This window comes from Mesoplodon bidens (assembly GCF_964165515.1).
Source record: "Mesoplodon bidens genome assembly, chromosome: 1".
NCBI lineage: Eukaryota > Metazoa > Chordata > Mammalia > Artiodactyla > Ziphiidae > Mesoplodon > Mesoplodon bidens.
Genome location: NC_138176.1, coordinates 226,468,684 through 226,496,030, shown reverse-complemented (window position 1 = coordinate 226,496,030; position 27,347 = coordinate 226,468,684). Strand labels below are relative to the sequence as shown.

The following is a 27,347-nucleotide window of genomic DNA, read 5'->3' as shown; positions in this document are numbered from 1 at the left end:
TAATAAATCAAGTATTTCCAAGTCAAAGCCTCTTATAACTGTCGCTGAAATCTTCTAGGTCTGTTTAATAGCTGGGTCTCGTTGGATAGAGCAATGATTAATTTAGGCTGTCTCAAGCTGGCCCGCTTAATATGATTTTTTTCAATCCAAGTTTAACAGTGTCACATAGCTGCAGGCCCACGACAGGACTCGGCTTTCTAATTATCTCATTCGACTGCCCTTACTGATGGACGACAGCGATAGTCACATCTGGCCCCTCTGTTTCCACAGAGCTCTCCTGTGGAGTCCAGGGTAACAGGAGACACAATGATTGCTTGGGCTTTGTCCCCGCCATCCTAGATCCTCAGTCACCCCTGCATCCCCAGCATCAGACAGGAACCACAATGCTATAAATGAGCTTGAGGTGGCACCAGGCGCCCCAAGCCTTCCTGCTGAGCTCACACATCACAGAGCACGGCTGCCCCCGCTGCCAGCTGGCCCTGGAGGGACCCCTCCCTGCCCTGGAGCCCGCTGGAGCCGCCTCAGAGGCTGTGAGGCCATGGCAGCAGCTTCCAAGAGGAATAACCTCATTTCAGCAGAACACGCCTGAGAGCCCTTCCCCTCACACAGACCAGCATCTGTGGGCCCAGGTGGGCACACAGCTATGCGTTCAGCACAGTGGAGAAGAGAATCATTCCAAGTAACTCGTTTACTCCAGGCATGGTGAGAAACGAAGTTCCATATGAACAAGGACAGTTCAACATCACTGCAGGAAGAAGATAAGGAGCTAGCAGAAAAAAGAGCAGCATTTGGGAGCCTTCAGTGATTGCAGAGGTTGGGTCAATAACGTAGAGAATGCATTTTAAAAAGCACATTGTTGGGCTTCCCTGGTGGCGCAGTGGTTGGGAGTCTGCCTGCCGATGCAGGGGACACGGGTTCGTGCCCGGGTCCGGGAGGGTCCCACATGCTGCGGAGCGGCTGGGCCCGTGAGCCATGGCCGCTGAGCCTGCGCGTCCAGAGCCTGTGCTCCACAACGGGAGAGGCCACAACAGTGAGAGGCCCGCGTACCGCAAAAAAAAAAAAAAAAAAAAAAGCAAATTGTTGAAATGCATAAATAGAAATATGAAAGGGAGAGACCAAAATATGATCCCACTATAGTTTTCGGTACAGTTCACCCCAGAGCTGGAGTCTAGTGTAGAGCTCCATGACTCAACAGAAAACTATAAAAGATTTAGCAGATTTGAAAAATAAAATCTCAAATTTCCAGGGCCAAGATGGTATCCTAATTTCCTCCTTCTTCCAATTTCCCACTGAAAGGGGAATGACCTGATCGAAGAAACTTTACAGCATTATTGGAAACCAGACATAAAACGTCACGGTATTTGTCTTCTGGAGGTGACATAGATGATAGCAGAGTGATGAAGGGCACCAACCTGCTGGGCATCCAAAAACGCAACAGGAAGTCGGCCAGAAGAGCAAGTAGGGGACTTGTCTCTACACTCGTGCCACCCCGAGCCCACCCCCCCATCTCCCAGACAAGAGATGCGTGGAGAAGGACGGATATAAGTGACAGTTAAGTGACAGGCTGCTCCGTCCTCTCCTCTCTGGAGACTGAAACACCGGTAGAAGGGACCAGTGCAAACCTCCTCTACACTCAGCACCCAATTATAGCTCATTAACACTCATTAACGGTGATAATTTGAAGACGGTACACAATTGCTCTTAATATCTTCAGTCACTAGTTTCACTGGGCATGAAAGTCAAAAACATCCCTGGCTAGTGGGAGCCCCACTGGGCTCTAAAGGGGTCCCAGCCCACCGCACCCACAGACACACAAAGAGCAAGCGGGAGACTCACAGGTGTGGCTGCTCCCAGCCTCTCAAAATTTCCATCTTTTCTTCTCTAGTCCCCAAAAAACTTCCATCCATCAGCCTAAGTCAATAAGCCATGAATTATTGAGCTCACAGGATATAGATCATGAATATGTATGTGTGTGTTTGGAAGATGAGATTCTAAAACAAATGGGCCACATATATACAATGGAATATGACTCAGCCATAAAAAGAAACAAAATTGAGTTATCTGTAGTGAGGTGGATGGACCCAGAGTCTGTCATACAGAGTGAAGTAAGTCAGAAAGAGAAAAACAAATACCGTATGCTAACACATATATATGGAATCTAAGAAAAAAAAAAAAGGTCATGAAGAACCTAGGGGTAAGACAGGAATAAAGACACAGACCTACTAGAGAATGGACTTGAGGATACGGGGAGGGGGAAGGGAAAAGAAAAAATAAAAATAAAAAAAAATTTTTTAATGGGCTCCACAGTGGCTTATAAGAAGCCAGCACACATGCATGCCTTTAAGGAAATGGCTGAAACTAGTCTACCCGTGTATATTGTTCAAACATGATTTTAGCACACAAGAGATGGTGGAAAAATCAGTGTTTCTGGTGGGTTTTTTGCTTCTGTTTTTCCAAGTGCACGTGTATGGAATAATTTGCTGAATGAAACACGGCTGGCTGCTCTCCGCAAAATCCAAAGGTACGGGCTTTCTTTGAGGTCATGGTTATTGCAGCTAGCGCCTGTGAGCTGCCATCGGAAAAGGATGGTGTGTCATTATTTTTCCTTCCTTCCATCCTTTACCTCAGCACACTCCCATCAAGGTCTCCACCTCCAACCACCACAGAGAGCCCCAAACTTCTGCCCTAATTCCCTCACAGTCTCCAAATAAAGGAGCCAAAATAACCCACAAAACAGAACAGCCTAGTTTACAAGATACTTGACAGAAATAATATGACGGAGCCCAGCATGCTCTGTATGCAACGCCGCCCCCTCTTGTAACCTTGCTGGGGCCAGGGAAGCACTGAAGCCATCTTTGGCTGCTACTGCCAACCGTCCACCGGTCTCCCGCCAGCCCAGGGCCCCTAATCGACAACCTGGACAAAGATTCCTCTAAGCTGGTGACAAAGCCAATCAGCCTGCTCCACTTCTGGGCTTGTCTGTGGCTCCTCAGCCTGATCACTACGTTCAAAAAAAAGAAAGGGGAGTGGGGGCGGCATCTTTCTCTACCTGGGGACTTTCTTCTACTATTATCATCCTCCTCAAACATTTATTGATCACCTAAAATGTCCAGGACACCATGTTACCCCCATTGCCAGGATCAGCAAACTTTTTCTGTAAAGGGCCAGAAAGGAAATATTTTAGGTTTCACAAGTTACATACAGTCTCTTTCATATACCCCTTAAAAAAAAAAAATCTTGGAAAAGCGTAAAAAAAATCTTTTTAAAACTTGTGATAGGCCTCCCTGGTGGCGCAGTGGTTGAGAGTCCGCCTGCCGATGCAGGGGATGCGGGTTCGTGCCCCGGTCTGGGAGGATCCCATATGCCGCGGAGCGGCTGGGCCCGTGAGCCATGGCCTCTGGGCCTGCGCGTCCGGAGCCTGTGCTCCGCAACGGGAGAGGCCACAACAGTGAGAGGCCCGCATACCGCAAAAAAAAAAGAAAAAAAAAAAAAAAAAAAAAAAAACTTGTGATAAAGTACACATAATATAAAATTTGCCATTCTACCCATTTTAAAGTGCACAGTTCAGTGGTATTAAGTACATTCATATTGTTGTGCAGCCAACACCACCCTCCACCTCCAGAGCTCTTTCTAACAAAGCCGAAACTCTCTACCCATTAAACAACTCCCCATTCTCCCCTCCCCCAGCCCCTGGCAACCACCATTCTAATCTGTCTCTATTAAGTTAAGTGTTCTAGATACCTCATGGAAGTGGAACCATACAGTATTTGTCTTTTTATGACTGGCTTGTTTCACTTAGCATAATGTCCTCAAGGTTCATCCATGACGTAGCACATGTACCAGGATTTCCTTCCTTTTTAAAGCTGATTAATATTCCATTGTATGTATATACCATGTTTTTGTCTAATCATTCAACTGTAGATGGATGTAAAAACCATTCTTCACATTCAGGATATAGAAAAACAGGCCACAGGCCAGACCTGGCTCACAGGTCGTAATTGCCAAACCCTGCTATAGAGGCACCAAAAAACATACAACACAAACCAGAGGTTCTGAAATTTTCTCAATCTCTGGCACCTTCAGTATCTCAGTAATTTTTCATAGCACCCCTAAGCCAAAAGAAATACCCAACCATCCCATCTATTAAGGATTTAAGTCCAAACAACTTACTATGTGGTTAGGTCCTAACAACTTAACTCCTGTTGGGCACTCGAACCTCAGAATCAGACTGGACACTGCCAACCTCCCACCCTGTTCCACGTGGATTTTCATGTGAAACTTGATTTTAAGCACAGCACCGAACAAAAACTCGGTTTTGCAGAAATCATGCCCATATTGAAAGGAATGTATATTTAATGCAGAAACTGGCTTATTTCAAGTTAGTTAATTCACGTGGTGTCCAACAGGTGTCACTGTATTTCCCTCATAAATGTAGGCACTTTTCACTGAGTTCTCCCACCAAGAAGCCCAGGGTTCCTTGGCACACTGTTTGGGAACTGCAGATAGAGACTCTTCCAGGGGTTTCAGATAAAGGTGGGGAAACAGAGTCAAATACCAAGAATATGCTGAACAAGAGACAGGAGCACATGCTCAGTGTCAAATGACCACTGACAGACACTGAGCTACAGATTCTAGACAAGGGACAGCCTAGAGCCCCAAAGTCAGGGACAGCTGCAGGCAGGCGTGGGATTTAGGCTGCCCCTTGAAGAGAGAGTAAGACCCGACAGGAGAAGAACAAGCGAAGGGAACAGACTAAGTACAGGAGAGGCCCTGACGTAAGAACGCGGCGGGTGGGAGGGGGGCCCTGGAGCAGCGTGCACACTGAGGAGACCTAGGGAATGAGCCACTCAAGGTTTCAGAGGAAGGTGATGCATTTAAAGATGTGTTTAGAAAACTTAATCCAGCAGCTATGGGTGCAACAACCTGAAGAAAGAAGTCGTAGCAATGAGACCCATGTCGAGGTGTGGTCGAGGTGTGTACAGAGGATGACCTACATGGACACTGTTGGGAGAAGAAACAAAAAGGATCAGACTAAAGAACCTTATGGGAAAAGGGTGGCCTTGTAGCAGGGGGGAGCATGAGAAGAGATTCAAGAATAATCAAGGTTTCTAGACCAGGTAACTAGGGGAAATGATGTCATTCACACAAAGGAATTGTGCAGAAGCTGCGCTCAGGTGGCCCGGAAAGAGAATATGAGTGTTGATTTTGATATTCTACGTCTGAGGGCATGGCAGGTTGCTCAGGAAAAGGGATCCAGCTGGTGGTTGATCAGCAGAGCCCAAGCCCTGGGCACGCCCACACGCAGGGCAGGAAAGGAGAGAGGTCGGACAGACTCTGAAGGACAGTAGGAGAGTCTGGAGGGTGGAGGTCAGAGGGGAAGCAGGCAACGCTGGTCCAGGAGTCAGAAGCCTCAGGTTTGTAAATAAAGTGATTCTTTAAAATCCCAATATTTTAAACAAATGTTTAAAGTGCATTTAATGATGTGGCGAGAGGAACACTGGCAGTTATACCCGGGGAGCAGCAGTCTGATGCTTGGTGGTCGGGACCATCTCTTCTCCTAGGAACCTTTACTCCCTGCATCCCTACTTTCTCCAGCCCCTTCCCCTCAACCCTTCACTTCTCTTGAAAGTCCTTCCTTTCTGTTTTTTCAGTTCCCCACCATGCTTCCCAAAATGCCAGTGCACCCGCCGACCTAACTTTGTCCCCACCGGACTGTCCCTGAGCCCCTCATCATCAGAAGCCCCCTGCACTGAAACTCCTTGCTACGGACGTAAGAGCTCACCTGCTCTGGGAGTCAGGGTAGGGCCTTTGCCCAGCCCCCATCCTCCTGGGCCTCCCCTGCACAGCCACACTCCGGGTGTAGTGCATCCAAACACAGCCTCCGAGCCTTGGCTCCCGCCAGCGCTCAGTCCCCAGATGTCCTTCCCCAGCTGCTCGCCTTCACGGCTCAGCACCCACTCACTCTCCCTAATCACCCAGTCACTCTCCCTAATCACCCACTCCGTGTCACAGCACACCCCTCACCCACCCGCCCCTGCTGCTTTCTCTGTCACGGCACTTATCTTAGTCCATCTCGTTTGAAGTTTGTGGTTGGCCTGTCCGTCTCCTGGGTCCCAGATCACAAGCTCCACGGAGACGAGAGGGGTTTTCAGTCACCTCCATCTCCCCACAGGGTCTGATCACGTGTTTTGCACCCAGCGCACACTCACCAAGTGGTCTTTGAACACACGATATTACCCTCTGCCTGCGTATGAGATGGCAGACTGGGTCCTGGAGTGAGTACCGTAATACCTTTGCGTGTGACAGTACACTGCTTTCAGAATGCTCTCATGGAAAGGACTTGGGGACACGGGGAGGGGGAAGGGTCAGCTGGGACGAAGTGAGAGAGCAGCATGCACATATACACACTACCAAATGTAAGATAGCTAGCTAGTGGGGAGCAGCCACATAGCACAGGGAGATCAGCTGGGTGCTTTGTGACCACCTAGAGGGGTGGGATAGGGAGGGTGGGAGGGAGACGCAAGAGGGAAGAGATATGGGAACAGATGTATAACTGATTCACTTTGTTATAAAGCAGAAACTAACACACCATTGTAAAGCAATTATACTCCAATAAAGACGTTAAAAAAAAAAAGAATGCTCTCATGTTTGAGGCAAGAGGAGTGTTACTATCCCCACTGTGCAGCAGAGGAAAATGAGACTCAGAGAGGTTAAAAGCTTTGCACAAGGTCACACAGCAGTAAATACAAGAGCCGGGATTAGAACCCAGATCTTCTGACTCATGGTCTAGAACTCTTCCACCACACACCCTGCCTCTGTGTGAATCCGTGTAATGATAAGCTTGACTTGGTGATGGTTACCTGTGCTTGAGATATTGCTCTGCTGTTTATTCATGTCTCATATGTTGTTGGCATATCTGCCTGTCACATTAAAGTCTAACTATGTTTTAGGTTCCAGAGGATAAGGATCAATATACAGACTTAGGCGGTAACTCTAAACTGTACTTTCTCATGTGTTTCTATAAAATTTCAAGCCACAATTTACTTAAGCACTAAACCCAAACACGCTCTTACAGTCGCCATCTCTCACTGCTGATGAACGCTCTACAATGCTGAAGCGAGTACAGACATGTGCTGATGGCTTCCATGTGCCCGTGCATACCCACTCTTCATCTTTTCCACCCTGCTCTGAGCCCCGATTCACCTGTATGCACCAATTTTCTCCACGATGCCCTTGCCACCTGGATTCCATCTGGGTTCACCCAGTGGAGTCCAGCAGGAGACTGGAGGCAGGGAGGAGAGTGAAGTTTGGCTATTTATTCCCCTGACTCCCTCCCAGATTGGCTGTGACCCACGTCTGAGGTTCCTGGTTCTTATCAGGGAGTCTCTGCATATAGCTCTCAGACCCTTTATGCACAAATTCGGTCTCAGGGTGGTGACCGTGGTAAACCTGCCCAGAATATGGCCACAAATTCTTTGACATTCCTATCGTCAAGATGTGGGGTCTATGTCCTCTCCCCTTGAAAGTGGGTGGGCCCTGCGACTACCAGGAACAATAAAACATGGCAGAAGTGACACTGTTTCAGTGCACAGACTGGCAGCTTCTACCTAGGGATGCTGGGAAACGCAGGCTTCCTCTGAAGACCTTTCTCACACTGCACAGAAGTCTCAGACACTCTGGCCAACCTCTCCCCACTCCCTTCATCCGGAGTCAGGTTTGCATTGCAGTCTGACAGTTCCCCCAGCCTTCCCCACCTTGCTTCCTATATTCTCTCTCACAAGCACTTCCCCCAATAAAATCCTTGCACATTTAATCCTACCTTGGCATCCTCTCCTCTGAGGACCCAGACTAATACAACCATCCCAATAAATATTCAGCCTTGAAAACTGAGCTTTGATATTAAACATATAAAGACAGTAGAACTAGCTTCTGCTGAATAAGGGTGGTCCCATGAATCTAAGGTCATAAATAACCAGTCTTATATTGGGTTGGCCAAAAAGTTCATTTGGGTTTTTCCATAACATCTTACAGGAAAACCCGAATGAACTTTTTGGCCAACCCAATGCAATCGGATGTCTGTATGTATGGCTGGATCTAATTCCTAAATGATCTATATTAACATGGTATCATTTTCTTTAATAAGACTTTTACATAGTATGATTTTCACCTATCTCCAGAAATGTATCCTTCCCCAGATGTCCAAAATAGGTTCTCAATCCCTTGTCCAAAACCTGGAGACCATGTGCATTTTGGAATTCAAAACTTTTCAGGAAGTAATATGTACATCTGCCACAGTTGACATAACAAACCCAGCAGGTCTGGCGCAAAACTCTACAATCAAATACATTAATACAGCAAGTCCCCTACACATGAACAAGTTCTGTTCCGAGAGCACGTTCATAAGTCCAGTTTGTCCGTAAGTGCAACAAAGTTAGCCTAGGTACCCAACTAACACAATCGGCTAATTAGTACTGTACTATAATAGGTTTATAATACTTTTCACATGAATAATACATAAAAAACAAACACAAAAAATAAAACATTTTTAATTTTACAGTACAGTACCTTGAAAAGTATGCCAGACACGTGAACCAACTTATGTGATTGGACACGCGAATGCACATTTGCATCTTTGAAAATTCGCAACTTGCAGGTTCATATGTAGGGGACTTACTGTACTATGTCCACCACGAAACATACAAACGTTAACACACGTGGTATAAAAATAAATAGCCTGGAGACAGTGCAGGGATGGGTTTGCCACCAAAGGAGTTCAGCAAAGGTTAGACTGCACTGCAATATGAATTATTAAAAACATTCAGTTTTCAGAGCTTTTTGAATGTCTGAGTGTGAATAAGGGATTGTGGGCCTACATATGCACACTAAACTATGCAGCCCTTTAAAAAAATAACAAACCAGATACTCCTTTGCACCAACACAGAATAAACGGCCATCCCCCAGCGCGGGATGAAGACGGCACCGAGCGGAACCCGAGCAGAGGCAGGGTGACGTTACGCGTCTCCAGAGAGGGGAGAAGAAAGGTGGAGATGATCTTCACTTGTCAAAGCCCCACGCCCACCTTTTACTGCCCTCAACCCTTTGTAACGACTTCATCTCTGGTTAAGAAAGGCTGTGGAAATATTGTTTATGAGTATTGACTGTGATGTGGGAATATTTTTAAACCTGAATTTATCTCTACTATTTATGAGACAGAGAAAGTTCACCCCTGCAAACTGCCTCCGTTGATTGCAGGCAACTAAAATGTTAGACGTAAACTGGGAGCTGAGATAGTCCACAAAGGAAATTTATGTAGGGTATTAAATAAGCCTCAAGGCGAGGGACACCGAATATGAGAAATGTGGACCGGAGCCGCTCCAGTAGCCCTGAGACTTCCGGGTGTCCCTTCCCGGGTCAAAGGCGAGGACACGGGGTGTGTGTGCTCCCACTGAGGGCTCCTCAGAAACACCCAGCCCTGCACTTCTCTCCTCCGCCCTGAGCCCCTGTCCTGCCGCTCACAAGAGGCTCTTCTCTGCGTCAGCCACGTAGGGAGCTGAGAGCCAGCGGAGAGGCCATTCACCTTCCTCCTCTGGCCTGCTTCCTCCTAAACCTCCTCATTCTAAGTGATAAAAACACAAACGATGGAAGATGAAGAGCAGGGAGCGAAATAAATTAGGAAGGAAATATTCTCCCTAGTCGCTAAATAGCCCTGGGAGAAATGGTCTGCAATGGGTCAAAATTAAGGAATATTATTAGGGATGGAAAATTCAAATCTAGTAATTCCACTTAGTATTTTATATATTCAGTATTGACTGTTTTTTCCCCCAATAAGCATGTATTAACAACTTCATGATTTTTCAATCTCATACTTTAATGAGCTGTTAAAATCTAGTAATTCCACTTAGTATTTTATACATTCAGTATTGACTGTTTTTCCCCCCAGTAAGCGTGTATTAACAACTTCATGGTTTTTCAATCTCATACTTTAATGATGGGCATAACTGAGAGAACAATGTTAGTTAACACATGTAGGTGCTGTTATTTTTCTCTGGGAACCACTGTCTGGGAAGGTACCAACACTCTGCCCAGCACTTTAACAAACATCATTCCATACTTGTGCTGTTTATTCAACCCCCAGGTCTAAGGGACTGCACTCAGCACTGGAGATTCCCCAGGAGACAAAACGGGTGTGAGCCTTACCCTCAAGAAGCAGGCAGAGTACTGTGGAGACATTACACAAGGTCCCGCACATTGAATGATTAATTCCACTCGTGGTAAGTGCCATGAAGGAGAAGTACTCAGAGACCAGTCAGAGCCTCCTAACAGCCCTCTGAGGTGGATCTCATCCTCGATTGTAGATAAAGAGTTATCATTAATATTTGTAACAGTACGGTATGCTAATTATAATAACATAAAATGTCCTGGACAAATAATAACCATTATCACTATTATAATAATGACTTGGGAAATAATTTTATATCAGCCGGTCAATGAGAAAAAGGATGGGAATAAATGAGGAAGAAAGTCTAAATGCACGAGAGAGTATGTGGATAATTACTGTCAAAGAATTTCCAGGGCACCATTCTATTCCCCCACAAAGGAAAATTCCTCCAGGCAGGGGCTTAGAGACCTTCAGACACCCACCCCTCCTCCAGAACAGCAAGGTACTAACAGAAGGACAAGGTAGAAACAAATACAAGGTTTGTATTTTCCAGAGATGTGTCCCATATTTTACAAGACAAATTTAATTTCAAAGACTTGGTTCCTTGGTTTCCATAAACCAGTGAAATAACCTGGAACCCTCAAGATGTTGAAACCACAACCAAGATTACCTCCTGAAACCAGAAGTAACACAAAAATCCTAGTCAGACCAAGTACCCTGTTTGTTTTGTAAAATATTGCTACTGTGCTCAAAAGGCACTAAATGGTAAGAGGTGAACATCTTCCACCAAGGCCTGCTGCTCTAAACGAGAACTCCCATCAGCACCACAGCCAGACTTCAAAGTTGCCATGATCAGGTGTTCTTGGTTTCTATAAGACGTGAGCCCATGGAAGTGGAACGTCCAGATATACAAAGGTGGGTGCTCCATCAGAAGGCACGTGATACGTTGCTCCTTGCTTCTCTCCCTGCCAGGGCTGTCAATGCCAATAACCTGACAAGGATCCTCTGAACTAAGTACTGTATATGTGTCTTTACTTAGTGAAAAAAAAAAAACTCCTTAAAATTAGAATGCTAGGTCCACGATGTCTCCTGATAGCTCACAATAGAAAAGATATCAGTTGATTTATTCTATAAAATGAGAGCGTCATAAGGAATTCAGAGTGATGCTAATGAGACAGCCAACCTTTGATGGGACCTTCACTTGGCTTCACTTTAATGTTTGCTGTCACAAAGCTGTTATAATAAAAAACTATGCTCTGTTAAGTAGATGGCAGCTCCAGGGCACTTGTGCCACCAGTGCCCCTCTCCACGTCCACAGGAAGCCTCACACTCTCTATGACAGACTTCTTAAGCTCAGAGGACAGCTTCACAGAGAGTTCCAAGTAGCCACTACCTATGAACTCAAGTAGACACAAGAGCCAGTCCAGTTGCCAATGCGTGTTTCGACTCCCTTACTTGACATTCACAATGTCCTGTTCTATGACATCAAATGGATCCCATCAGACTTAAGCTGTTGCCATCATTAAGACCTGTAATTGATACTGGTAAGGAATATGGATGGAATGAGAAGGAAAATAAGGCTAAAGTCGCCATCAGGTCAATTACACTGTGTTCACCTTCCTCAGTTTCCATCAGTTGTACTAGAAACAGGCAAAAGATTACATCAGCCAATCACTGACCTTATGGAGAGCTGGAGCCAAGACTGGTACCAAGAATCCATTGTAAATATAATTGACAAGCTGATTACGAATCAAGGGGTGAGCCACCTAAGAGGGAAACAGGAGTCATGAAAAAGATAAGGAGTGCAATCTTTAGGTCTTCTTAAAATCAAACATTTCTGTGTACATCCTGAATTCAAGAAGGAAATCCAAATTTTGGCCGTTTATTCCATGGTTGAAGAAAAACTCAGACTTCAAACCAACATGTAATTTTTCCAGATGGTTTATCCCATTATAAACAGCCTGGACTTTCAAATTTTAAAACGGGTAATTTTATGTTTCTATCTGAAAAAACAATAATAAATAGACTGAGTATGTATTAGGGACTCAAAACTTAAAGTCGACAAACTAGAAAGTATAATTTTTGTTCCATAACCTCATCTATGTCCTTTCTCAACCTGTGGCTAATTAAAAAAATAATAAGAACTGTCAAAATAGACAATTAAAAACATTCATTTTGGTAGCAGAAAAAAAATTCTCATTTTGAAATGCATTTTCTGATAATCATTTATATTGGGGAAGAAAGCATTTAGAAAATTTTTTCATAAAAAAGATACTGTTAAAAAGCAGAAAACATTATCAGAGGTACACCACTTCCTATATTTAATTTTCAAAATATATTTAGCATGGATAAGCCTCACTAATATCTTTTATAATTACAACCATCCCTGGGTGTCTGTAGGGAACTGGTTCCTGGATGCCCACCCCCACCAGGATACCAAAGTCGGCAGATGTTTAAGTCCCTTATATAAAGTGGCACAGTATTCGCATATAATCTACACACATCTTCCCATATACTGTAAATCATCTCTAAATTACTGTATAATACCTAATAAAATATACACAGTTGTAAATACAATGTAAACACTGTGTAAATAGTTGCTGGTACACAGCAAGTTCAAGTTTTGCCCTTTGGAACTTTCTGGATTTTTTTCGAAATATTTTCAGAGTCTCTGTTGGTTGAATCCACAGCTGTGGAACCTGCAGATACAGGGGTCAACTGTAATCTGTTCACTTATACCCCCAAACAGAAAATCTTAAAAGTATATGGCTTCAATCTCAAAATATGATACAAAATATATCATTTCTCTGTTCTTAACCATGCCCGTTAGCTTTCTCCTTCTCTAAAAAAATAAAAATAGCATCAAACAATAAAGTAAAAAGCAATTTCTAGGGAAGTGAGGCTAGATCTTTAAATTACTGACAATCTCTCTCTGTGTGTACATTTGGGGAGAAACTAATAGTTCCATCTTTTTTATTTCCACATTCTTCTGCAAGAAAATGTTGACAGACTGTAATATTAAAGGAAAAAATAACTTAAGATGTAATCCATTTATCTTATACATAAATAAAATTTCCTTTGCCTTAGCAATAAAAAGGAGATGGGAACTAAAGTAATTTACTTGCATTTTCTTCCAGGAGGTATTTCTTTATTTGGTAGATAAACAGATTATAACTAACATTTTTCACCTTACAATCACCATAAAGAAAATTTGATTTCTTAATAAACCTAAGATTAAGGTAATATTTGTGCTATATAGAAATAAGACATTTTTTGATGAAAGCCTACTACACCCTTGAGTATATATAAAATCTGTTTTTTTTTTTTAACTGAAAACAGTAACAAGAAATCTGAAGGTAAAAATCTAATCAAAAAGCCAATATACCAGAGTTCAGTGGTTATTTGTTCCCCGAAGCAGGCCAATTTCAAACCAAATTTAATTTGTGTTGCTAAGAAGATGCTTAACTTCTTCTAAATTCAATTGGAATAACAATATTCTTTATGCAGTAAGCACCATTAAGCAAAATAAAGTGTTTTCCTTTGTAGACTCCCAAGAAGACCTTGAAGTAAAAGTGGTATAATTTGGAGTACTTAGAAGCCTAAAATTATCTATTTACTGAGTCAGGCATTGAACTTATTTTTGATGGTTAAGTGGATCATCAAAACAGAATTAACACTTTTTATAACGAAGGTAAAGAAAATCTACTCTTTTTTTCTCAATTGAAACTTCCCAGAAACCTCTAAACTAACACTCTTACTCATTCGAGAACATTCAGTAGGCTTAAAGTAAAGCATCAGTATTCCATAAACGTTGATTGAAATAAGAAAAGGAATGTGTATCCACTGATCCTTCCCGTGTATCCTGAATGGACCACGACAGAGGGTTCCTTGCCCGCTCCCACCTGAATGACAGCGTTGCAGAACTCAAGGGAGTTCATGAACTGGACCAGAGGAGGGAGCAGGACCCAGTCGTCCGTCAGAAGGCAGTGCCATTCCTCGTCCTTCTCTTCCAGCTTGGCAGGCAGGGAAGAGTACAGACCACTGAGCCCGGTCGCAAGCACCTGTGTTCAGAAATAAAAACGTAATCAACACTTTCCCCAGGTTCTTAACTTGCAACAAACAGATCCCAGGTGACGCCACTGCCACAGGTCCAGACTGTACTTTAGGTAGCGAGGTATTCCAGCATAAGAGGCTGTCAGCTAGGAAGGATTCCACAGCTGGAGGCGGGAGGGAAGGACACGTCCAGCAGAGGGAACAGGAGCCCCAGAGGTCTTCGGCTAATACCTACGCGAGGCTACAGGTTGTTGATCTCTTATGTGCCAGGCCTACGCTGGGCAGTGGTAGCGGGAGTGAGGGAGACACATGCAAGATGAAGAAAAAACATGGTTCCGGCACCCAAGGTATGCAGGAGAGGAGCGAACTCGTAAACAATGCGTTCTATTACACGACGCTGAGTGCGCACACAGAGACGACCCACACCCCCACCCCCCGTTCCATGGGGACACACCCTGGACTGAGGCGGCCCAGGACAGAAGATCTCACACAGGCAGCATGAGTAGCTTTATGAGAAAGATTCCTGCAGGCATGTTAAAGCTCATGACTGATACGTGCGTGTTTCCAGTTTAGAGAGGGCTTTCATCTCATCTCCACAAATGATAGCAAGAAGAAAGAACTGGGGGTCACGGGTCAGTTAGATGGGACGACGATACTTCAAACAGAGCTAAAGCGGGTCTAAACAGAAGCATCAGCAGTGGGAAAAAGAGGAGTAAAGAAAGGGGAGGATCACATGTAAGGTGGACATGAGGGTGATCTAACTATCATACCTACCTATCCAGTATTAATGCAAAGCTCACAGGGTTTACTTTCTTCCCCTGCTCGGTTTCTAAATGACACTGACAGCATTTGGGCTCAGTTAGTGACGGTGAGTGAGAACTCCAAACTGTCACTTTATCCAGCTCGGTCATTAAGAAAATGCTGATGCATTAAATTGAGACAGAAATATAGAAAAGGAACACACACGTTGACTGCCTATTAGTTTTATCTTGTGGAGAACAGGACCAAGGAAAACAATGAATTTCACAGTACAGGGAAGTGATGCTAGCCAAACAGCACCTTAGGGCTCCTGATCTGGTAGATGTGTAAAGGATGGACAGGAAGTGCCCAGAAAGAAACACAGAAGTGATTTATAAAAGGTGTTGCTCTAGGGTAAACCCTGAGGTTATAAGGAACTCAAATGGGATAGAAACATTCAAGAAAACATTCCATTCTGAGGTAGGCCCAGAGAAGAAATGGCAAAGTATTCACTGATCTCACAGTCTAATAAGAGATGAACAGGCAATTATAACAGTGTAATAAATGCTCAAACTACATAATAGAAAATATGTCACTGTGGATATACAAACCCAGACTTGGAGTGTTGGGAGCAGGAAATGTTCTCAGAAGAAGTGATGTCGGGCTCCCCTGGTGGCACAGTGGTTAAGAATCCGCCTGCCAATGCAGGGGACACGGGTTCGAGCCCTGGTCCGGGAAGATCCCACGTGCTGCGGAGCAACTAAGCCCACGCTCCACAACTACTGAAGCCCGTGCACCTAGAGCCCACGCTCCGCAACAAGAGAAGCCACCGCACTGAGAAGCCCACGCACCTCCACGAAGAGCAGTCCCCGCTCGCCGCAACTAGAGAAAGCCCACGCCCAGCAACAAAGACCCAATGCAGCCAAAAATAAATTAATTAAATAAATTAATTTTTTAAAAAAAGAAGTGATGTCCAAGCTGCTGAAGAATGAATAAGAGTTAGCCAGAAAAAGAATGTTGGAAAGAAGAATATTCCAAGCAGAGGATGTACAAAAGCTCAAAGGAGCAAGAAAAGATGGCACCTTCTGGAACTAAGAGAAGTGCAGTATTACTGGAGCATATAGTTAGAGATGGGAGGAGCCTGGCAAGGTACGCTGGAGCCAGATCCTGCAGGGTCTGTAGAACCGAATACAGAGCTGGAGCCCAGTGCGGAGTCCAGCAGACAGTGTGTGGGTCTGACACCTACGAGAGGGATCTGGACTAGAGATGGAGCCCTGGAGCTGTCCACATGGCGATGAGAACCCAAGCTACACAGACCAGAGAGAGAAGGGAAGGGAGGTTTAGACCGTGAGCTATAACAAAATAATCCATAGTGCCTGGAGTCAGACACAGAAAGTCAGAAGGAGGGATAGGGAGCTCTCTGGCAGTCCAGTGGTTAAGACTTCTCCTTCCAGTGCAGGGGGTGCGGGTTCGATCCCTGGTCGGGGAGCTAGGATCCCACACGCCTCGGGGTCAAGAAAACCAAAATATAAAACAGAAGCAATATTGTAACAAACTCAATAAAGACTTTAAAAATGGTCCACATCAAAAAAACTCCTGAGGGACTTCCCTGGTGGCACAGTGGTTAAGAATCCGCCAGCCAGTGTAGGGGACACGGGTTTGAGCCCTGGTCCGGGAAGATCCCACATGCTGCCGAGCAACTCAACCCATGCACCACAACTACTGAGCCTGCGCTCTAGAGCCCGTGAGCCACAACTACTGAGCCCGAGTGCCACAGCTACTGAAGCCCATGCGCCTAGAGCCCGAGCTCCGCAACAAGAGAAGCCACCGCAATGAGAAGCCCGCGCACCACAATGAAGAGTAGCCCCTGCTCTCTGCAACTAGAGAAAGCCCGCACCCAGCAACGAAGACCCAACACAGCCAAAAATAAAATATAAATAAATTTATTTTAAAAAAAGGAGGTGTGGGGCTTCCCTGGTGGTGCAGTGGTTGAGAGTCCGCCTGCCGATGCAGGGGACACGGGTTCGTGCCCCCGTCCGGGAAGATCCCACATGCCGCGGAGCGGCTGGGCCCGTGAGCCATGGCCGCTGAGCCTGCGGGTCCGGAGCCTGTGCTCCGCAACGGGAGAGGCCACAACAGTGAGAGGCCTGCGTACCACCAAAAAAAAAAAAAAAAAAAAAAAAAAAAAAAAAAGGAGGTGTGGATCCCGGCATGCCGAACTTGGAAAAATTACCTACAGACTGTTGCCTCTCCTCCCCCTGTCTTGATCCCAGGGCACCCTCTCGAGCTCCCTGTGTAGCAACTGTCCTCCGTGCATTTATTAATTTATCAGCCCTCTTGTCCATCTCACCTGGCCTGACGTGTTCATTCTCGTCCACACGGCAGATGTGGGTGACTTGCCCAGTCAGACGCTAACAGTACTTCCCCTGAGTAACACATCGGTCAACAACAGAGGATGGGCCTGAGGATTGGCCACCTGGAGGTCTCAGTGCAGAGAAACCAGATGCCGCCAGGGGGGGAAATGGGGGGGGATGGGGGCTATGAGCCCACAGTGGAGTGTGAGGGCAGCAAGAGAAAGCCACGAACCGTCTCAACAGTGGAGAAACAGAAAGGTTACATACATTTCTCTGTTCTATTTCCTAGTGACCTTGATTTACTCGTTCATTCACTCACTCATCTAAAAAAAAAAAAAAATCAGTGAGCACCTTCAGGCCAGGTACTATGTTAAGTACGGGACATACGATAGTAAACAAGATAGTGCACGTATCTCTTCCAAAATCAGGGCATCTGTGGTCCCAGAGGAGAATGTCCCCTATTTAAAAGCATTTAACTCCTTGTCAGCAAACCCAAACAAATCACTTTAATTCCAGTTTTGAATGTGACCCCAAGTGAGCTGTTTGTTATAAATTAGAAACCGCTGGCAAGAGAGAACAGAGACCAAAAGTTCTCCTTGAAGGGAAATCTAATCTTGATGCCACATTTTTAAAATCAATTACATTTGCTAACTCATGCTAAATTAACCAGAGAACAAAGGCTTTAATTCTGCATACTCCTGATTCCTTAACCACTTTGAGGCTTTGAAAATGAATTCATAAAGACAGCTTAATTTGTCTGACTAAGAAGCTGGGAATAACTATTCAGTATATCAGTATAATTACAGCAACATTAATTTTCAAATTACATACATCAGTGGCAGTAATTAAAAATAACACATACCTAATATTCACTTTTTTTTTAAAGAGTGTTCTGAAAAGGGCATGGCTGAGTTGCGAACACGGCCTGCCTGTGCAGGAAGACAGTGCGGTGTGCCCACTGGACATGCACTCCTGCCATGTGCTCGCCCCTGGAAGCAGAGCCAGAGAATGTTTCTGCAGTGGTCTCCAGTGTGACGGAGAAACACAGAAGAAAACAGTCTGCACAATAAAGAGGACTACACGGGCTTAAGAGCAAGATTCCAAATCTTTACTGCTAAATATTTATCCTTTCCAAGACTTTGCTCAGAGTTCAGATTCCTTCATCCAATCCACAGATACTTCTAGAAGACCAACGACAGGCCAGGCACCGCGTCAGGCCGGTGCTGGGGAAAGAGCATTGAGCGAGTCAGACTGGGTGAGATGGCAAAGACCACCAATCAACCAATAAATGCAAGAAAGACCATTACTTCAGGAAGAGATGCGGGTGGTGCTGTGGGACTAGGAAGAGGGGAGAGGAGGGGCAACAACAGGTTTGCAGGTAATTCTTCCGGGAGTTTGACGGCACAATCTATTTACTTTCAAGTTTAATTTTTAACTTAAAAATGTAAGAATATATAGACATTCAACAGCAAATTCTTTTTAAATGCTCATCCACTCTTTTAGCCTTTTACTGATCCTGACCACAAAAAAAGTAACTGTAAAACATTATATTTATTCCCACAGATTAAGTATTAATTTTTTTTTTTTTGGCCATGCCGTGAGGCATGTGGGCTCTTAGTTCCCCAACCAGGGATCAAACCCATGCCCCCCTGCGTTGGGAGTGCAGAATCTTAACCACTGGATCGCCAGGGAAGTCCCATAACCCAATATTTTTAATTTATCTTTTCTCAAGAGTCTTAAAAAAACAAATCACCATATAAAACCACAAGGATGACAGACAATTTAAAAACGCAAACCACTTCCCTGACGGCAGTATAGCATGGTAATTGTCGAGACCATGGATTTCAGTATCAGACTAACGTGGTTTTGAACCTGTCTCTGCCATTCACAGGCAGAAAGTCCCTGAAAGTTCAGTTTCTTCACTGAGCTGCTGCAAGGATTGAAGGAAATCGTGCACATAAAGAGGTAGGCATGATGGTTTACACACAGCAATGCTTCCGAGGGAGGGAAGAGAGATGATGCGCACAGAGCAGTGAGCAATCTGGAAAGGTCCGTCTTTAACTTTCAACATCTAATAGCACCCAGTTAATTTCAGCAAAAACAAAAAGATCGTAAGCAGATGGCTTTAGTCTGAAGCTAGCAGCAAAACACCTGGTGGGGACCATATGTGACAACTTGCCAAAATAAAAAGCCTCATAAATTTTAGATATGGGATAAATAACTTTCTACCTGCGGCTGTGTACCGAAAGGTTGCTTATTTCAATCTGCATTTCCTAATGTATGTATAGGCTGTTTTCGCCTTTTGCCAATATGCAACAAGTGACAGGGCTTAATCATCAATACTCGGTTTAAAAAAATCAAAAGAAGCTACGGTCATATACTCCTCAACCATTCACTGGCACTACATCGTTCCCTAGGGTAGCCTCATTCTCTTTCTTTTCTTGGGAAAACACAGCTTGAGACAAGAGGCAGCAAAACCAGCAAGCTCTTCCTATCAACCACAGAACAAAAGTTTCCAAAAGTGGTCCAGTTTCCTGAAAGAGTCATTACTCTTCCCAAAGCCTGATGCTAACACACTTTGACAATCATACTAATTAGAGAAAGCTTTTTGTCAGTTGTGGTCCTTAACTGGATGGTTAATAGAGTATGCTTTTATCTTCAACATAAAGAGGTCTTTTTTTTTTTTAATTATGTTGTCAGTTGTAATTATAGAAAACCGGGTACAAATGAGATTATGGGATCTATCCTGAGGGGCAACTTAGCACAAGGAAGCTCTGTGTTCCATTCTGGCAAATAAGGTCAGCTGGAGATGTTTTTCCTCTAATTTTAATGAACTGTACAGGGTTTTAAAACACTTTTTTATGAAAGCAACAACTACTCAGTGAAATCTGCCTATAACTTAGTAAGTGGAAATCTAAACGTTAAAAGCATGCTCCATTCTAGTCCTAACATGTTTAAATGTGTAAAATATGCAATATTACAAAAACGTAAAACAGAATAGAAAACCATCCACAAGGTTTAAGATTTTAATATTTTGCCATAATTTCTTCAGAGTGCTCTTTGTTTTTTAAAAAATAAAACATTACAAATAGAGCTAAACCCTACTCCAATCCCATGACCATCCCTCCTCCTTCCTTTGCCCCCAAAAGTAACCACAGTCCTGAACTTAGTACCTATTATGCCTGTGCTTGTTTTTGTACTTCTACTGTATTCATAGGTATCCAAAAACCAGTATACACTAAGATTTCGTGTTAAAACTTCATGTAAATTTTATGTAAATATTAACATACTATATGTAACCTTTTGCTACTTACTTTTTTATGTTTCTAGATTTCACGCTTTTTGTTTTTAGGTTTATTGGTGTTCACACATGTAGATGCAATTACATGCTAATAAATGTGAAATGGGATTCATTCATTTTTTTATTGAAGTACAGTTGACTTACAATATTATATTAGTTTCAACATAACATAGTAATTTGATATTTTTATAAATTACACTCCATTCAAAATTATTATAAAATATTGACTATATTCCCTGTGCTGTACATTAACATCCTTGTAACTTATTTACGTTATACTTAGTAGTTTGTACCCTTCACCTATTTTGCCCTGACCCCAACCCCTCTCCCCACTGATAACTACGAGTTTGTTCTCTGTACCTGTGAGTCTTTTCCTGTTTTGTCATATTTCTTCATTTGTTTTATTTTTTAGATTCCACATATAAGTGAAGACATATTTGTCTTTCTCTTATTTATTTCCTAAGCATAATACCCTCCAGGTCCATCCATGCTGTTTCAAATGGCAAAATTTCATTCCATTTTTATACAAAGAAAACAAAACACTAATTTGAAAAGATACGTGCACCCCAATGCTACTGAATATCTTTGTGCATGTACCCTTGTAAACATGTGCCAGATTTCCCTAGGGCAGGTATCTAGAAGTGAAGATGCAGGATCACATGGTATGCAAATATTCAATTTCATTAAATATTGCCATATGGCTTTCCTGCATTATTGTACCAATTTATATTCTCAAGAGTTCCTGTTTTTCCACCCCCTCGACAGCGCTTGGTGTTATCAGATGTCTAATGGTTAGCCACTCTGGTGCCATTACCTGGTGTCTCCTTGTGGGTTCATTTGTATTTCCCTGACGCTAGAGAAGATGAGCATATTTTCATATATTTATCAGGTTTGGGGTCTTTTGGGAAACGACTGTTCGTATCCTTCACCCATGTTTCCTCATTTTCTTATTTATTTGTAGTATTACAAATATTTTTGTATATTTTGGGTACCAACCACTTGTAGTTATGTGTGTTGCAAATATCTTCTCCCAATCTGTGTTTTTGCTTTTTTAAAATTTATTTATTTATTTATTTATTTATTTATTTGGCTGCTCTGGGTCTTAGTTGAGGCACACGGGATCTTTGCTGCCACGTGCAGGATCTTTAATTGCAGGATGCGGGATCTGGTTCCCAGACCAGGGATCGAACCCGGGTGTGGTTAAGAATCCACGCTTCCAATGCAGGGAGCAGGGGTTCCATCCCTGGTCAGGGAACTAAGATCCCACATGCTGTGCCATGCAGCCAAAATGAAAAAAAGAGTCACTTGGGGCCTAATTGGGAAACTGGATATTAGATCATATTATGGAATTATTGTATAATTTTCTTAGTGTAATAATGGTATTGTGATTATGCAGGAGCATGTCCTTATTTGTAGGAAATACATATTAAAATACTTGATGTCTATAATTTAATTTCAAATAGCACAACAAAACAAATAAAGGGCATAGGTGATAAATATACGCAAATATGACAAATATTAACAATTTTGAATTTAAACGGTGTGTACATGGTGTTCATTTTAGTATTTTCCAAGTTTTCTGTATTTTGCTTTTTTCCATAATAAAAAGTTGTAAAACATAAATTGCATTAACTTTATGGACTGACTTGCAGAAAAGTGTCCTCTACACAATATCTACAAACTGCAGGGCTTTCCATCTACTTCTATCTTATTTTATGCCCTTCGATAAAGTTGTAAAATTTTCCTTGTAAAGGCCTTTTACATATTTGTTAGATTTATTCAAGATAAATTATGATGCTTTTGTGAATGGTACCTTTTTATTTTTTAAAAAATAAATTTATTTATTTACATTTTTTATTTTTGGCTGCATTGGGTCTTCGTTGCTGCGCTCGGACTTTCTCTAGTTGCGGCAAGCGGGGGCTATTCTTTGTTGCGGTGCGCAGGCTTCTCATTGCAGTGGCTTCTCTTGTTGCAGAGCATGGGCTCTAGGGGCACAGGCTCAGTAGTTGTGGCTCGCGGGCTCTAGAGCGCAGGCTCAGTAGTTGTGGCACAAGGCTTAGCTGCTCCGTGGCATGTGGGATCTTCCCAGATCAGGACTCGAACCCGTGTCTCCTGCATTGGCAGGCGGATTCTTAACCACTGCACCACTTGCGCCACCAGGGAAGCCCTATAAACTCTTTTTAAAGAATATATCTTCAGGCAAAAATGTAACGTCCAATGTTACCTTTTTAAAATTGACCTGTAGATACTGAACAGGTGAACCACGCAAATGTTCTGATGATTTCTCTTAATACCTGCACTCCTTCTTTAATAGCAGAACGACTCAAAACAATTCACGTAAGCCCAAACTCAAACCTGTGCAGAGCCCCTGCTCGAAAAAGCCCCATTGTTTAATGAGCGGCTGCCTCCACATCACTGCTCAGATCCAGCTCCTCTCTTACGTTCTCATTCCTGCCACTCTTGTTTCTCGACCCTAATGTGTGTCCCTGCTTCCTCCACAGCTCCCAAACTTACTTAGTCAGATTAAACTCCTACAAGAATTTTGATCATGCTGTGTTCTTGATCAAATCTCTTCAAGAACCCTCCAAACTGAATGAATATGCCAAGTGTGGTAGGCAGAATCATGGTCCCCCCAGACCTGTCTATATCCTGGTTCCTGAGCCTGTGAACACATGAGGTTCCACGGCAAAGGAAAATTAATGTGGCAGATGGAATTAAGGGTGCTAATCAGCTGATCTTTAAATAGAGATGATCTTAAAAATCTTTAAATCCTGGATGATCCAGGTAAACACAATGTCCTTGTGGAAGTGGGAGAAGCAGGCAGAAGAGCAGAGTCAGAGGGAGACGTGACTACGGAAGGATGGTCAGAGAGATGCAGTACTGCTGACTGTGAAAATGGGGGAGGGAGCCATGAGCTAAGGGGTATGGGCAGCCTCTAGAAGCTGGAGAAGGCAAGGAAACGGCCTCACCACAAGAGTCTCCAGAAAGGAACACAGCCCTGCCGACATCCTGATGTTAGCCCAGTGAGACCTTCTGGACTTCTAACCTACGGCAAGACACTACTACTGTAAGATAATAATTTGTGTGGTTTAAAGCCACTAGAGTTTTTGGTAATTTGTTACAGGCGCAGTAGAAAACTAATACAGCAACGTATTCCAAAGATGCTTAGATTCAGGGTGAGACGTTACATTTTTGCCTGAAGATATATTCTTTAAAAAGAGTTTATAGGGCTTCCCTGGTGGCGCAATGGTTGAGAGTCCGCCTGCCGATGCAGGGGACGTGGGTTCGTGCCCCGGTCCGGGAAGATCCCACATGCCGCGGAGCGGCTGGGCCCGTGAGCCATGGCCGCTGAGCCTGCGCGTCCGGAGCCTGTGCTCCGCAATGGGAGAGGCCACAGCAGTGAGAGGCCCGTGTACCGCAAAAGAAAAAAAAAAAAGAGTTTATAATCTAGTTTATAATTCTGTTGAAGGAGATAAGGAAGGGAGATTTAATATGTTGGCACAGATGAATGGAATCAGTTCTTCACTTCCCATTTGATTCTCAATCTTTGTGCAATTTCTTATTCCGTTGGTCAGAAGCCAGAAGAGAAGAGATACATGGCACCCTGAACTTAATTGAAATTCTATTTTTCAAAATTTTTAATCATTTGTTTCCCCTGAAATAAATATTCACCACACACTAGGGGACTCTGGTTTATTAGTGAAAATAGGACTCAGTAGTATAAAGAAGATTACTGCTTTTGAACCTCAAAGCAAAATACAGTATGTTACTCACTAAGATTGCTATTAGCATCTGGGGCAGGTCAGTTCTCTCTTGTGCATGACCGTTCCACAAGCTACTGGACATTAAGCATCCCTGGCCCCTGCACACTAAATGCCAGCTGACCTCCCTCCCAGGTGACCCCATGTCCCTTGACAACCAAACACACCCCACATACACTTCTAAATGCCCTCACCCCAGTCAAGAACTACCCACAGAGTGTTAATTAACAATGAATCTGATCTACTTATGGCAACTTGCCTGGCCTGTTCTAATAAAACTCACTAATGGTCTTAACACACGATTCCAGCAGAATCAGGAATATTTAAGGCAATACAGTTTAAAAAGTAACATAATGAGATGACTGGTACAAAGAACAGATAATGGAAATAAACTGGAAATGTTCACTGATTTAGGAAAATAAAAATAGCTGTGGCCCAACATTTGACAAACCAAGAGAAGATATAGATCTATAAATCTGTCATTTAAATAACACCAAAAAATAATCAGAGTCCTAAGGCTTCTTAAGAATCTCAGACAGCTCCCAGTATTTTCTAGGATTATGACTGGGCCTGGCTACTCGGGCATCTCCAAAAGACCTTACCCTTTATTTCTCACCAACCAACTATTAAGAAACTACACAGGGACTTCCCTGGTGGTCCAGTGGGTAAGACTCCTCGCTCCCAATGCAGGGGGCCCGGGTTCCACCCCTGGCCAGGGAACTAGATCCCGCATGCATGCAGCAACTAAGAAGTCCACATGCCACAACTAAAGATCCTGCGTGCCACAATGAAGACCTGGTGCAGCCTAAATAAATAAACATTAAAAGAAAAAGAAAAAGAAACCATACAGAGGACTTCTTGCTACTTCAAAGTGTAAATATGTATTCCTTTTTTTTTTTTTAATAAAATCAGTGCTTTGGATCTACGATTTTGGTCATTATCTTGCTGGGAAACAAATTAATTTGTGAGGCCAGCTGTGAGGGGTCTGACCATATGCCATGATTCATTGGCGCAGAATCAACCTGAAAAGCTAAGAATATAAGAAGAGCAGGTTTTACCAACTGCTCAGGATATGCTCTTAGAAAAAACTAAAAACAGCTCGTAACCCAACAGAAACGAACCAAGAAACAGTAAGACATATCGTTTCCTCTGTTGGCTTATTTCGAGCTGACACTGCTCAGCCGAATGGCATCTCAACTTAAATTCCTCTGCTCCCTCCAAAAGATTTCCTCTAAATAGCTTTCCATAGAAGGTGCCAAGGGCAGTCTGCTGAAAAGAAAGGAATAAAAAAGTATCTGTCATTAGCCCAGGAGAGGAGAAGAGAAGCAGGTGGGAAATGGGCCAACAAGGACTTACTGGACAAAAGTAGGTGTTCTCCACGATGTGATGGGCCACCACGCTGTTCTCAGCAGAGAGAGACATGATGAAGAGCAAAGCATCCCGGGCCTGCTGGCCTACAGTCCCCTCCCGGTGAATGAAGGGAATCAGAAGAGAGAAGATGAGGAAGTTGGCAGCCCCTTGGTCCTCGCTAGTGTGGAAGAAGAGCTCCAGGATGGATGGATCTTTGGCAAGAATGGAACAGAGCTGACTGAGCAGCACAACCAGCTTCCCCTCCACAGTGGGGGTGGCTGTTCCTGAACAGGCACTCAGCAACATCATCAGGGGCTTCAGGATGGGCTTGTGGTGCAGCAGAGGCTGGTGGGACTGGGTGATCAACATCTCATACATCTTTAGCTGCTCCATTTTAGTCTCATCAGTAAATTCCCGTCTCAGACTCCAAAGGAAGAGTTTTTCCATGATGTTCTCAGAGACCACAAATTCCAGGATTGGCCCCATGGCAGCATCCCTGGCTTGCTCCTCAATCAGCAAAAAGAGCATGTGTTCTACATAGTTCTGTACAGCACTGGCCTCATCTGGAGGGATGAACCCATATTTTGCCTGGGTGTTCTTCAAGGGGTCATGTTTCTCTAAGATTTTCACAACCTGAAACCAAATCAAACATGTGTCATCCATCTGATGTTTATCATAACTACAAAAACATACCACTGCTAATTGTACCAAATCTTCATGGAAAATGTAAGAGCCATGACCCACAACAAGATACATGTGAGCATTCTGTGTCTCCCTCTCATGAGAAAATGAAGGAGTTAAACTACAGGAAGAAGATGTCTGAAGTTGTTCATTTATCATAGTGACAAATGTTGGCAACCTAAATGTCAAAGAAAGTAATATGGTTATGTAAATTAAGCTACATGCATTTCTGGGCCTATTATTATGAAGACTGCTGAGCAAAATGAAAAATAAAAAACCTGTAAGTGATAACGTCAGATGAAAAACTAAGTCACTTGTATATAGTTAGATCCATCATTATTAACTATGTCAAAAACACGCAAGTGAAAAAAGACTGGAAAGAAACATGGAAAAACAGTAATCGCTTTTGTGTTCAAAGTAATGACAAGTTCTTAAATTTTTTTCTAAACTGTCAAGAACATAATTCACTTTGTTATAAAGCAGAAACTAAGACACCATTGTAAAGCAATTATACTACAATAAAGATGTTAAAAAAAAAAGAATATAATAGTGCTTTTAGGGATTTCCCTGGTGGTGCAGTGGTTAAGAATCCACCTGCCAATGCAGGGGACACGGGTTCACGGCCTGGTCCGGGAAGACCTCACATGCCACAGAGCAACAAAGTCTGTGCACCACAACTACTGAGCCTGTGCTCTACAGCCCGCGTGCCACAACTACTGAGCCCGTGTGCCACAACTACTGAAGCCCATGCTCCGCAACGAGAAGCCACTGCAATGAGAAGCCCGCACACCACAATGAAGAGTAGCCCCCACTAGCCACAATTAGAGAAAGCCCACGCGCAGCAACGAAGACCCAATGCAGCCAAAAATAGATTAAATAAATAAATTTTTTAAATAATAATAATAATAGTGCTTTAAAATTTTAAAATACACTAAATAAGTAAGACTACC

The 27,347-nt window shown here is 43.5% G+C and overlaps 1 protein-coding gene across 1 annotated transcript in view; it reads right to left on the bottom strand.

Moving 5' to 3' along the window:
• The window catches only part of FHIP1A (FHF complex subunit HOOK interacting protein 1A), a 109,195-nt gene that overhangs the window by 64,861 nt on the left and 16,987 nt on the right, over window positions 1-27,347 (bottom strand). Inside the window, exons 2-4 of the mRNA XM_081252762.1 lie at window positions 25,723-26,349; window positions 14,062-14,220; window positions 11,839-11,925 (exon numbers count right to left, since the gene is read on the bottom strand). Coding sequence (XP_081108888.1) covers window positions 11,839-11,925; window positions 14,062-14,220; window positions 25,723-26,349 — 873 coding nt within the window. The remainder of the gene's footprint in view (window positions 1-11,838; window positions 11,926-14,061; window positions 14,221-25,722; window positions 26,350-27,347) is intronic.